At 34.8% G+C, this 14,099-nt stretch overlaps 1 protein-coding gene across 6 annotated transcripts in view; it reads left to right on the forward strand.

Moving 5' to 3' along the window:
• The window catches only part of RIC1 (RIC1 homolog, RAB6A GEF complex partner 1), a 162,937-nt gene that overhangs the window by 84,310 nt on the left and 64,528 nt on the right, over positions 1 to 14,099 (forward strand). For 4 of the 6 annotated variants that reach the window (XM_060014721.1, XM_060014718.1, XM_060014722.1 and 1 more), the window contains 4 exons: positions 2,187 to 2,329; positions 2,642 to 2,778; positions 7,847 to 7,938; positions 12,719 to 12,807. In XM_060014721.1, the coding sequence (XP_059870704.1) occupies positions 2,187 to 2,329; positions 2,642 to 2,778; positions 7,847 to 7,938; positions 12,719 to 12,807 (461 nt within the window). The remainder of the gene's footprint in view (positions 1 to 2,186; positions 2,330 to 2,641; positions 2,779 to 7,846; positions 7,939 to 12,718; positions 12,808 to 14,099) is intronic. The other 2 variants (XM_060014719.1, XM_060014720.1) reach the window with 2 other exon arrangements.

Consider the following 14,099-nt stretch of genomic DNA (forward strand, 5'->3'; position numbering starts at 1 on the left):
AGACATAGGATATAAATTATTGGTACAGGGTCCTAACATCCCCCAGGTGGCAAGAATTAATCCTTTAGTTCTTAAGTCTTTGTGAGAATGGGAATCCGTGGGGAGAGACCCTTGGGTGACTTGAAACAAGGCCTATTTACTAAACTTCATGGAAATATTCAGTACTTTAACATCTGATATCAGCCTTTAATTGAAAGTTTGTTTACTTTCAATTAAACGGGGAGAATCTATCCTTTTTATAGATTGTTTATCATTTTTGTCACAGTTATTTGTTAATTCCAACATCAGGATTGTTTATGAGTCTGTTTACATTGATGGATTTTTCTCGACTCTGGGTCACATTTTCCTGTTTATTCAGACATCTGGTCATTTTTAATCACAGTACTGTGGATGATGATGATGTAGAGATTCTGAATTCTGTTAACTTTGTCAGAGAAGTGTTGAGTTTTGCCTAGAAGGCAATTAAATTACTGGAGGGTAACCTTGATCTTGTTCCTAATCGTCATATGCAGTGATTCTTCCAGGGAGATACAAGCTGGGGAGAGGGAGAATGTGGTTTGAAAAAACCGAGGCTGACTCCTGCTGAATGAAAACCACTGGTAAACCAGTGACTCCTCCACTAAATTGCCTATCTTATATCAGGTCTAAAACAAAGTTTTTATATTCTAGCCACCACATGCTACACATAAATTTTACCACTAAAATATAAATTTGAAATAAAAGAATATAATTTTAAAAGGTGAACTTTCATTAAACTGGGAATTGTAGTTGACTGCAAATGCTCTGAAGTTCAAGAGATGGAGCTCAGTAAGGGGACATGTTATTCTTATCTTTTTTAATATTTTTATAGTTGGGAAGAAAGTACAGTAAATTCTTCATCATCTGAAATATATGGTGGAATAAGTCATTGAACTTAACTTTCCAAAGAATTAAAAGTTAAAGAAAACATTAAAAACATTCTTTTCACCACTATGGATTAAAATATTTCTGAAATAGACTCTTAACTTCTAAAGTATGAAAGGAAATTTAACAGTACATAATAGAGTATATAAATAGACATTACATTTTTCATTCTTTCTTATACTTAAATTTTCTTTTTTTACAGCATTTGATACTCTTTTGAGTACTCTTTCTTAAGTCCATCTTATTCCCTTGGCTTTCTTGATACCAGTTTCCACTGGTTCTCTTTCTTTCTCTCTGCCATTATCTTTGTAGCTTCACTTTTGGATTCCCCTTCCCTCTTGACCTTCCTCCCACAAACATTTGGTGCCATATGTAACTAACATTGCCCTAGGGACTTGGCATTATAGGAGTAAACAAGTCAGGCATTTATTGCCGTGCAGTTGTAATTGTTAAATCTCTTTGCAAGTATCAATAAGTGCTGAGATCATACTACATAATTACTTTTCACTACTTAGTCAGCTGAGAGGTCTTCTGCAGGGATAAACTGTATTTTATTCACCTCTGAATCTCCAGCCCAGCATAGTGCCTGTCACAGAGCTCAGGCTTAATTAAATGTTTTTTGAATGGATGCACAATGTGAGATTCTTTGATACCCTAGAAATACTGTGGTCTAGAACTATGCTCTCCACTACAGTAGCCATTAGTCAAATGAAGTGATTTAAATGTAAATTACAGATAAAATAAACAGAATTAAAAATTTAGGTCTTCTGTCACACTAGCCATGTTACAAGTGTATAATCACCACATGTGGCTAATGGCTACTGTGTTGGATAGTACAGATACAGAACATTTCCATTACTGGTGAAAATTCTGTTGGATAGGGTTAGAGGATTGTTACCTCTACACTCCATGTCTCCGGATTGTCATTCTGTCATTAGTTCTTTTCATGGTTTCTCTGTCTCTTTCCTTTCTTGTCAGCTGTCACTTATCCTTCCATCTTCTAATTTGCTGTTTCAGTACGTCTAGTTTTTAAACATAATTCATCAGGTTTGTGACTACAGCAACGCGTGGTCTTTCATTTTTTTCAGAATTTCTGATTCTAGATTGAATTATACATTGATAAAGCTGATATATAGCTAAATTGTAGATAAATGGCAGTTTTGTTAAGTGGTTTTATGATCTTTGCATGAATATTCTCCAGAGCAGTTATACTCATATTCATTGCTTACCCAATATGCTTTTCTTAAAAGGAAATTGATTCTAAATTGCTTACTTCTCTACAGTTTGCAGTCTGTGCTGGAAGATCTCCTGGTTGCTACTTCTGATGGACTTCTTCATCTTATTCACTGGGAAGGAATGACAAATGGGAGGAAAGCTATTAATCTTTGTACAGTACCCTTTTCAGTAGATCTCCAGTCATCTAGAGGTAGTTACACTTTTTTCATGAGACAGAACCAGATGTTTAATATTTTATATAAACTAGTTAGATATTTCTTATGGATGAACATTGGTTTATCTACTTTGGAATTAATTATGCAAGGGAGGAGGGTGTGTGTGTGTGTGTGTGTGTGTGAGAGAGAGAGAGAGAGAGAGTAGGAAAGAGTAGTTCAGTTGTTTAGTGTTGTTAGGTCATTATGTTTGCCCTTTTAACTGTCCTTATATGGTTTGCAAGCAAAAATACAAGAGAATTAATTTACTATATTTATATTCATATTTCATGTACTTTTTTTTTCATCAGCAGGTTCATTCCTGGGCTTTGAAGATGTGCACATTAGAGACATGGAATACTGTGCCACACTTGATGGGTTTGCTGTTGTGTTTAATGATGGTAAAGTTGGATTTATCACACCAGTGTCAAGTAGATTTACTGCAGAGGTATGACTTATTTACTTGGAATGTTTATTTTTTAATTTTGCATTTATTAATTTTAGTCTTTATTAAACCCCTCCCCTATTTTCCTTATTTAAGATTTTTTTAATCAAAACTATACATATAAATAGTGTAAGTAGACAATTCTATTGACATGTTAATGAAAAATGATAGTTCCTTTCCTCCTGCTTGTTCTCTTCATGCCGTTTTCATTCTCAGAGGCAACTACTTTTTATTCCTTCACTGGTGATTTTGCTATTTATCTCCACTACTCTGAGTATTTCCTGTAATTTTTAGTTTTTAGGCTGTGTTCATTGACTTCCCATTGTGGAAAATGACCATGTACTTCCCACTTCCCTGTTCCCCCACCCTGTCTGTAAGTTCTTCCCATCTTCCCAATATAGTTATTGTGATTTTGATTATGTTAGTATCCGTTTCATCTTGAATAAATTTCTCTTGGAGCCTTCTGGACGATTGCTTACTATACATACCTATTTAACACAGTTGCATTTTTAGGCTGTCCATCATTATCATCCTGTGGATTTCCTATATTCCTTTATTTTTAGATCCTTTCAGAGTTAATGGTTAATTAATATTTGATTCATTAATATATGAATTTGGTTGCTGTGACAGAGACCCAAAATAAGAATTTGGATTCACTGAAGGCTGTGTGGGCTTTGGTGGGTTTGGTTGACTGTGATCTTCATCATAGGGTGAGCTAACTGGGTTATTTCTTTTCCTCCCCACTCCGTATCCAGTGTCTGTTGGAGAAGAGTCCTGCAGTCTTTCTCAGAGAATATGTACCTGGCTGGCCCAGTATTTTGGGATTTGAGTTATGGAAGAGTTAGACTAGAGGGTCCAAATTCAGGATGTAAACTCCCATGTATCCCTATTTTTGGTGTGGTCTAGAGACCACTGAGATTTTTTTGTTTTTCTCTAAAGAAAAACTCCAGTTTTCTATTGGAGTGGAGGTGGGATATTTCTTAGCTGCTCAGACTGGGAGGTAGGCAGTGCCAGCTACTGATTAAACAGGCTTTAAACCAATCCTACTGCTTTTAGTTCAGCTTTTGAGAGACATTTAAATTCCAAGGCCTTTTGTGTACCTTACAATGTAAGTGTGGCTGTTTTTCAACATCATTACTGCTAGTTAAGGATTCTACTCATCCACTTGCTTCCCAGCATCCAGAATTTTCTGATACCACCTCCTCTCCCATTCTTTGTCCTTGCCAACATATGCATTTTGAAAAAAATCTTTTCTGTTATAAAAGTTGGGGTTTTAAGAGTCAGAGAAGCTAAATATTCATGTTCAGTGTGTTTAATGGAAAGGATTTTAAGTTTTCAAGGGCATATTTTTCTATATGGTATCAGCTTTCTGTCTGATTTATTTCCCTCAGCATAATGCCCTCAAGGTCCATCCATGCTGTTGCAAAAGGCAAGATTTCATTCTTCTTTATGGCTAAATAATACAGTTGACCCTTGAACAACATAGGTTTGAACTGTGCAGGTCCACCTACACCTGGGTTTTTTTCAGTAAATACATGCCACAGTACTCTACGATCTGCGATTGATTGAATCCACAGATGCGGAACCAAGGATATGGAGGGACAACTGTAAAGTTGTATGTGCCGGGGGTAGATGCCCCTAACCCCCATGTTGTAAGGGTCACCTGTATATTCCTGTGTGTGTACCAAATTTTCTTTATCCATTCATCCATCAGTGGGCCCTTAGATGTTTCCATATTTGGCTATTGTAAATAATGCTGCATTGAACATGGGAGTACAGTTATCTTTTTAAGTTAGTGTTTTCTTCTTCTTCTTCTATTTTTTTTTTTTTTTTTTTTTTGGATAAATACCCAGAAGTGGAATTGCTGGATTATACGGTTGTTCTAACTTTACTTTTTTTTTTTTTTTTTTTTTTTGAGGAAGTTCCATACTGTTTTCTCTAGTGGCATACCAATTTACATTCCCATCAACAGTGCACAAGGGTTCCCTTTTCTCCACATCCTCCCAACACTTATTATTTCTTGTCTTTTTGATAATAGCCATTCTGACAGGTACGAGGTGATACCTCATTGTGGTTTTGATTTGCATTTCCCTGGTGTTAGTGATGCTGAGCATCTTGTCAGGTACTTTTTGGCTCTCTCTGTGTGTTCTTTGGAGAAATGTCTATGCAGATCATCTGCCCATTTTTTAATCAGAATTTTTTTGCTATTAAATGTGTGAGTTTTTAATATATTTTGGATACAGTCTTTTATCACATATATGTTTTGCAAATATTTTCTCCCATTCAGTAGATTGTCTCTTCATTTTGTTGACATATGTTTGGGATTTAAATGTTTTTACTGAAAACAAAAATATTAGAGCTGGAAAGTGAGTGACTGATTTCTGAATATCAGCTTGTATTAGTATTTGGTTAAAGAAAGTTTTCTAGTAAATTAAGGATTTAAAATAATGAAAAGTAGACGAAACATTATTAAATAAGTTATAAGTAGAAAATATAAATTACAAGAAAACAATACATATCTATTACTGGTAATTGGGAAATACACTAATGCCGTATTTATATCAGACATTATTTAAGTGCTTTATAAAAATCCTGTTTGGCACTGCCTTCTTTTTTTTTTTTTGGCTCTGCCGAGCGGTGATGCGGGATCTTAGTTCCCTGACCAGGGATCAAATCCACGCCCCCTGCAGTGGAAGCGTGGAGTCTTAACCACTGGACTTAAGGAAGTCCCCTATTTGGCACTGTTCAATACAGTTAGCAAATGTATTAAAATATGTCAGATTATGCCACTCCTCTGCTCAGAACCCTTCAGTAGGACAAGATATTTAGGACAAAACCTGCTGAGGACAGCTAAAAGAGCTGGAGAAAAAATATTTTTTGAATGTGCTTAACGGCTTTGGAGAGCTAAAAAGACAGTAAAGAGCTAACAAGACTGGTTAGGGGAGGCCAGAGGCCCAGTGAGCTAAAAGCCCAGTGTTTGACATGACAATGAGCATGAACAAACAAGGCTGTATGCAACAACATGGATGAATCTCACAAACATGTTTAGTGGAAGCGGCTAGACACAAAAGAGTACATGCTCTGATTCTATTTTATATAAAATTGAAGGAAAACAAAAAACATAGGCAGCTCTGAATCAGTTCTGTGTGGACGCATGTTTAAGTGTTAATGGTTTAAAGGAAAAGAAGGAAGTGATTACTATGTAAGTCTGGATATTGTTTCTTTTGTGGTAGAGGTGAGGATAATATTGATCAGGAGTGACACTGTTGGGGGACTTGTGGGTACTGGTAATTCCTAGCCTGAGTGGTAATTTCACAAGTGTTTACTTTGTGATATTATTGTGATGTACATTTTTGCTTTTGTATTTTTCTCTAATGTATTATAATTCATAATAGAAAGGGTTAAAAAGAACTAAAGACACTCCAAATGACTCCCCATATATGAATTGGAGAAAAAGCCAAAGTTCTTATGGTGACTTTCAAAGCCCTATAAATCTGGCCCCCTATTTCATCTGTTACCTCATTTATTCCTTCTCCTTCCCCCATTCCACTCCACTCCACTCCATCTGCACAGGCCTCTTTGATGTTCTTTAAACATGCCAGAAATGCTACTGTGACAGGGCCTTTCTACTGCTGTATCTCCGAAAGTACTTTCCTCAAGAGGCACCTTCATAGGGCAGACCTTTTAATATTACATCTTCACCCATATACTCTCTTCTCCTTAATTGTTTTATTATTTTTTTCTGTAACATTTACTAACCTCCCACGTGATACTGTACAGTTTTTTAAACTTGTCAGTCTCTTAACAAACGTAAAGCAGGGATATAGCTAGGGATTTTGGTATGTTTGAATATCTGCAGTATCCTTGGCACCTAGAGCAGTACCTGGTGAATAGTAGGCACCTGGAAAATTTTTGTTATAGGGATGAATAGACGAATTTCAGTCTAGGCAGCAGTCCAAAGAAATAATGCTCAATGCTGTCTTTGCCATTTTTGTTAACTAAAATAATGTCTAGTTTTATTATTAAAATTGAAGAATAAATAAAATTCCTACAAAAAAGCAAATATTCCATATTTAGATAGTAGATTCTATAGTTAGGAATTAAATAAAATCTATAGTATTATATTTCAAACAGTTTAATTATATTGGATCATCTAATTTTACTATCGTGATAATCCAGAAATAAAGTGCTGTATTGTAGTGTGCTGATTTTTTGTGCTTACTGAACAGTCATGATGACCTTTGCCTTAGAAATTTATGATCTAGGATGCCCTTGATTTGACAAATAAAAACAGACAAGAGAGCTGAATCTATTCTGTGTCTGTATTCAGAATTAAGTAGCGTATAAAGCTTAATAATAATGTCATTCATTTATTGAAGCTTAACTTGTTGAATTCCAGGCATTGTATTAAGTGGGTTACTTGTATGTAAGTTCTCATTTAATTTTCAAAACACTCTAAGAGGTAATTTACAGATAAGAAAACTGAAGCTTGGAAAGGTCAAATAATCATTTTAGCAAGTCGGGTAGATCTGAGATGTTATGTCAGGCTGCCAGATACCATGCTACTAACCACTGTACTATAAAGCAAAGGAGTAATAGAGAATAGTCAGCAATTGACAAATCATTAATCACTTCTAAAGGATAGATGAAATAAAATCGACCATTTTCGATTGATCAGAAAAGTTCAACACTATATGCTAGGTGACAAGAATAATAATAGTGAGCAAATTAGATGCAGTTTCTACCATTAAGAGGTTTACATTTTAATAGGAAAGTTGTCTTCATTTAATTTGAATTTACAGGTCAGATATCCATTTTTTAGTGTTTTATGAATAGATTAGCACTGGACTGAGCTCATTTGGGAATATGTATTGAACCAGTTAATGAAATTGAGGTTTTTAAGGGAGAAAATCCAGATGGTAGTTCTGATGGGATGTTTTCCTATCCAGATCAAACCATATAAAGAACCATATAAAGCCTTATAAAACTGTGTTCATTGAAGGAGAATTTTATTGATAAAAGTATATTTGGGGAACATGCTTTAAATCTTAACTATTTTTCTTAATTTTAGCAGCTTCATGGAGTTTGGCCACAAGATGTTGTTGATGGAACTTGTGTAGCAGTAAATAACAAGTATCGACTGATGGCGTTTGGTTGTGCGAGGTAATTGATACAGATGTCTGTATTTTAAGACTTACTGCCAAAAATAATGGGTTTTTTTTAAACCGTAAGATATTCTTAACACACTTATGAACTTTATTGTGCCTTTCATAATTTATGAATCAGCCTTAATATAAAATTTAAAAGCATTTTAATAGATTGAAGCAAACAAATCTAAAGGGCAGATTTTGGAGATTGGGTGTTTAAGTTTGTAAAAGTGAGCTTTTTTTCAGTGGTAGGAAATTGAGTCACAAGTTAAGAAGATTAAATCAGTTAAAATTTAGGTTCTTTATTGTTTAAAAGAAGATCAGGAAGAATGTTTTCCTTTTTTGGAAACAGTCCTTTCTTTTTAAGACATCAGTGTTGACTTGCCTTTGAATTAGTGGGTGTGCCTTAGTTAACAAGCAAATTAAAAGCTTATACATAAAATCAATTTCTTGCTTTAATTCAAATAATTCAGGTTTTAGAAGTAAAATTGAATACAAATTATTCATTCAACAAATATATTTGTGTCTGCCATGTGCCAGGCACAATTCTAAGCACTTGGGATACATTAGAAAACAACAAATATACCTGACTTTTTTGAGCTTTATGTTTTAGCTCAAATAAAAAGATTATATCAGATGCTGAGAGTAATGCCTTAAAATGTGTATAGTGCTTTTTAGTCTTCAAAACTCTTTGTTAAATATAAAATTCCATTTTGACCTCAAAATGTGACTTAGTGGTTCTGTAGAACATAACATCTAATATTGTTTCCAGCTACATCAAGGTAAGTATCAAAGTATTTCTATCAGTATAAGTAATACACTGATAGTGTTATAAATCACTGCCTTCATTATACTGTCAATAATCTGTTTGTGAAGTAGGAAATCCTTATCCTCAACACATTGCTTCTCACTGAGGAGATAAATGTAGAAAGTAAATTTAACTTAGTGTAAGGAGAAAAGGAAAGTGTATTTTTCTTCATCATTATGGATTTGATTTGGTCACATTTTGTTTAGAATTTTTAAATCTATGTTCATGAGTACAGTTTGCTATAGTTTTTTTTTTTTCTCTCTCCTGGTTAACCAAGGTTATGCTTGTCTCATAAGACAAGTTGAGGAAGGATTTCTCTCTTTCCCTTCTTTGTTCATCTTTGAATGTGTGGCTGAATTTGTCAGTGAAGCCACCTGAGCCTAGAATTTTCTTGATTACTAATTCAATTCAGTTTTAAAATAGACTGAAGAACATTTAGATTTTTTGTCTCTTAGTCATTTTGGCAGGTTGTGTTTTTCTAGGAATTGGTTTCTTTCATATACACCGTCAAACTTATTGGCATAGAGTTTATAATATCCTTTTTAACTTTCATATTGTAAAATAAAAACAAACAGGAAGGTGCATAATCCAGATATTCACAGTTTTACAAATAATTATAATACAAACATCCATCTTTTCACAACTCAGTCAAGAAATAGAACGTTGCCAGCCAATGTAAGTTTTACTCCTGCCACTTCCTAATCATGACTCCCATCCCCCCCTTAACACTTAAAGGTAACCAATTTTGTCTTTCATGATAATCATTTCCATTTTTTTTTTACAGTTTTACCACTCAAGTATGCATTCCTAAAAAGCATAATTTAGTTTTACCTAATTTTGAACTTTATATGAATAGAATCATATTCTATGTTTTGTGTCTTGATTCTTTCAGTCAACGTTGTGAATTCGTCCAGCTTATTTGCCAGTAACTGAAATCATTTATTTGGGATTGATTTATAAGTAGTGTTTTGGTGTATGAATATATCATACTTTGTCTGATTTCCTGTTAAAGGACATTTACATTATTTCTTGGTTTCCAAAAAAGGAGACATTCTGTTACATAAATGCATCATCTTTAGTCAAACACATGGGAAAATTAATGATAAATCCCCAATAAGATCTAATATTGAATTCATATTCATACTAACCCAGTTGTCACCAAATTTCCTTCATCTCTTTTGTTTTAATCAGAATCATTCAAAATTCATGAATTATATTTGGTTATTATTTCTCTTTAGTTACCTTTTGCCTATGAAAATCCTTGTATCTTTTTTCTTATTTTTATGACATTAACTTTTTTTTGAGTCTAGGTCAGTTGTTTACAGAATATCCTACATTCTAAATGTGTCTCATCGTTTTCTCATATTGGCATTTAATTAGTTTCTGTAACACCTGTTTGAATCTTGAAGGTGGTTCTTACTGAGCCAGTATAGTCAAATGAGTAGGAAGCTCACATCAGCATTTAGAGGAAACTGACAGAGACGGGAACAGTGGTAGGTGTGCAGTTCTACGTCACCTACATTTAGGACTAGCACCCAGGGGTCTAGCAAGGCCAGATTTTAGAAGCCAGGATTCTAGCCCTTCTTCCAGGATAATGAAGGTGGAATCTTGGCCTTCAGCCTTTTAGTTACCTCAGTTTTCATGAGTTGGGAGAGGATCAGCCCTTCTTATGGCATGATCGTGGGTTGGGGTGAAAGTTTTGTGATTATAGCTATGTGACATAACTGACCTAGTGGCTTCTAGCCCTGATCTGCCAGCACTTACCAGGATTAATTGACTTGAACACCTCATTAGAGTTCTATAAGAAACCAGCTTTCTTTTAGGATGACAGTTTACAGCCTAATTCTTCCCCTTATATTTAAAGGTTTGATTAGATTCTGGTTAAACATTTTTGTCATAGGTGTTTTGTACTTCCTATGGCATCATGCAGCGATAACATTGAGTGGTCTCAGTATTGATGATGCTAAATTTGATTACTTACGGTGGTAATAGCCATATATATCTCTATTATAGAGAGATGTTTTTTGCTTTGAGATTAGTAGTGTCTTTTTAATGAAATATATTTTTCTTTTATGGTGGGCTTATGAGAAATGGAAAGAAAAATAATTTAAGTAATATAGGCACTATAAATACTTAAAACGTTAATTGTCAGTCTTTTGTAACTATTGACATAGCACCTACTTCTTATATTAGAAATATCTGGACTCCTCACTGACTTGTTAGAGTTCAGCAACCCAGAGTTAGCACTTGACAGTTGTTAGATGCAAAGCAAAAATAAGTAAATACCTGCTAGCCACTTAGTGCTGTCTTTCAGCAAGGTATCTAATTGGGCAGGTAGTCTGGATAGATATCTGTTCCAGGCATTTGGCTTCTAAGTTAGAGTAACAGATCAGATTTTTCTCTCCCACCTAAAATTGCCAAGAAAATGGACAAAAATATGAAACAAGTGTTTTGAATTCAAGACATAGGACATCAGGCAACAAAGGATAGTGATCCCTGAAAGATGAGAAACTAAATAAGAAAACTCTTCAACTGCCCCAGCTTCAATTACTTTGAGAGAATCTCCAGCACAAGGAGAGAGAGACAGGGCCTGGCAGATTCCCTGGGTTGAGTGTGTGGAAAGGAAATGAGAGTCTGGGAGACCAAAGCAGCTGGGGCTCACAGGCCAGACATCAGAGGAGAGAGTGGCACAAAGAGAGAACTCCAGAGAGCTGTAGAGGGTTTCTTTTGAGTATTGAACTGAAACATGGAAGACAAAAGACCCAAATCAAACATTACAGAAGAAAAGATTAATAAGCTTGAAGAACACAGCAAGAGAAATGATGCAAAATGAAACACAGAGAGAAAAAAAGAATTTAGAAACAGAGCATCAGTGAGCTGTGGGATAACTTCAAGTGGCCTATTATTGCAGGTATTTTATTTAGTCCCCATCCTGATCCTTGAGAAGAGTGGGGCTGGAAACTGGAAACTGGAAACTGATCAAAGCTGCTGTGAGGAGATCATCTAACTTCTCCTACCTTGAAGGAGTACAGATAAGGGTCAGAACATTCTGGCAGTCATAAGCTAGTATCATCCTGATGTGTGCAAAAGCAGCCTTGGATTTAAATTATTTTTAAAACAACATTTATGTTAAATTTTCGATCTGAGAATGACTCTGTAAGCAGAAATGATATTTTTTGTGATTATTATAATTCAATTTTGAAATATAGCTTAGATGTAATATACAGATTCTTTGTTTTGGTTTCTGGCCCTTTGTAAGTTTGACCCTTGTAAAGATTTTTTAATGGAATAATGATACTTACCATATACATAAGAGTATGTATCATGTGTATACATACAAAAGATAATATAAGGTAAAAAATAACAAAATGAAGATTTCTGAAAGTTTCCAGTACTGCACTGATGTAACCCCCGTTTGTCTCTCTTCTTTAATATTCCCCTTTCTCCACCAGGGCAGTTACTAATCTGGAATCTGTGTACATTAGGTCCTTGTTGTATTTTTACCACAAATGTATTTAACTATGTTTTGAATGTTTTTCACAGTATAGAAACAGAATTATACTATTTATGTAGATATATAGATAGATGGGTGGGTAGATAGATATGCTGTCCATTTTAATGCACATGACAAAAATTCATTTTCAGTGCTATATGGTATACTACTATATACATATACCACAGTTTCTCTTTCCTTTGTCTTATTGCTGGACATGCAGATTACTTCCATTTCTTTGCACTTATTCCCGGTCCTATAATGAACATTATATATGTCTCAAAGACAAGGATATTTCTGGGGTATATCTGTAGGTGAAATTGCTAGATTACAGAATATGCATTTGTTTAAATTTAAGAGATGACTGCAAATTATTTACAAAATGGTTTTATTCTAGTTTACACTCCTATCAGCAGAACATAATATTTCCCATAGTCATGTTTTTTTATATTTGTATTTGTCTCTTTACACTAAAAGTCTTTTTGATTTTTACAGTGGTTCTGTACAGGTTTATACAATAGATAACACCACTGGAGCCATGCTACTATCTCATAAACTAGAGTTAACAGCAAAACAATATCCTGGTGAGTCCTCTTCTTTTTTTTTTTTTTTTCCTTCTTAATTAAAGGTAATATGTATAGTGAGGTTTTAAATTAAATGATGGAGGCCAAAGGCCAAATATTGTTAAAATATGTAACAATGTTCTCTCTGACCCAAGGATTTCTTTGTCACTAGAGGCTCCTGGGATATCTCTTCATTTAGTTTTCTCTATCCTCACTTAGTTTTAGCCCCTATATTCCTTGTCTGGGTTTTGCTTTAGACTCTTGCCTGATTTCATCGCCTCTTATTTTATGCCTTCCAATTCCATTTGTTCATTCAATGAGTAATTATTGAGTACATACTGTAGGCCAGACACTGTTCTAAATGCTGGTTACACAGCAGTATACAAACCAGAAAATCTCTTTCTGAACCCCCTTAGTGACTGTTGATTGAATCCTGTCCACAGATGTAAGTCTAAAGTCTGTATCATTGGAAATGTTTTTGAATGAAACTAACAGAAAACCCAACTTACTATTGCTTAAACAAATAGGATTTATTTTCTGTAATAGCAAGAAATCCAAAGGTAAGCTGCTGTTGGCATTCATTTGGCCTTTCTGTCATGATCACAGGGTAGCTTCTGAGCTCCAAGCATTACTGCTGCATTTGAGTCAAGAGGAAAGGAGGAAAGAAAGCATCTATATGCTTTTTGATCAGGAAAGCAAAAAAGCTAGATTGAATTTGAGTTCTTCCAGAGAAGATTTCTGTTTGTTTCTTCCAATCACCTGGGAAAACTACATCAGTCTGGAACCCTTTGCATTATATTCTCTGTTTGAGATTTTTTTGAATCATACAAGTTACACAAATTACAGATCAGACTGAGGACTGGTTTCTGGTTGCAGATTCTCAGGGGAACTTCTTTATTTTCCATTCAATACCATGGACAAAAACAGGGAAGTGTTCCTTGCTATTTTTTCACCTTCCACGTGGTAGAGTTGATTTCTCATTCTCCCTTGTTCATGGAATCTTTGTAGTCCCAGCTTTACGTGGGTATCTTCTATTAGATTCCCTGCCTTGGCCAAGCTCTGAGCTTTATCTCCTGTTCCTCACATGCTGTGAGTCGTCAGATGTAAAAGTCAGGTCTCTAGGGTTTGGCAGAAAAATTCAGGGCAAGAGCACTTGGTACACTCACTTACCTCCCAGTATTTTTGGATATTTTGATGTGTTTAAGTATTCTGTTTAACATTTTAGTTGTTTCAGTGTGGAGAGTCATTCAAGGTGTCATTTCGCTATACTGCCAGAAACAGAAATTTGCTCCTTAAGTTTTTATCATTCTTAC

The sequence above is a fragment of the Delphinus delphis genome, chromosome 6 (genome assembly GCF_949987515.2).
Source record: "Delphinus delphis chromosome 6, mDelDel1.2, whole genome shotgun sequence".
Taxonomy (NCBI): Eukaryota; Metazoa; Chordata; class Mammalia; order Artiodactyla; family Delphinidae; genus Delphinus; species Delphinus delphis.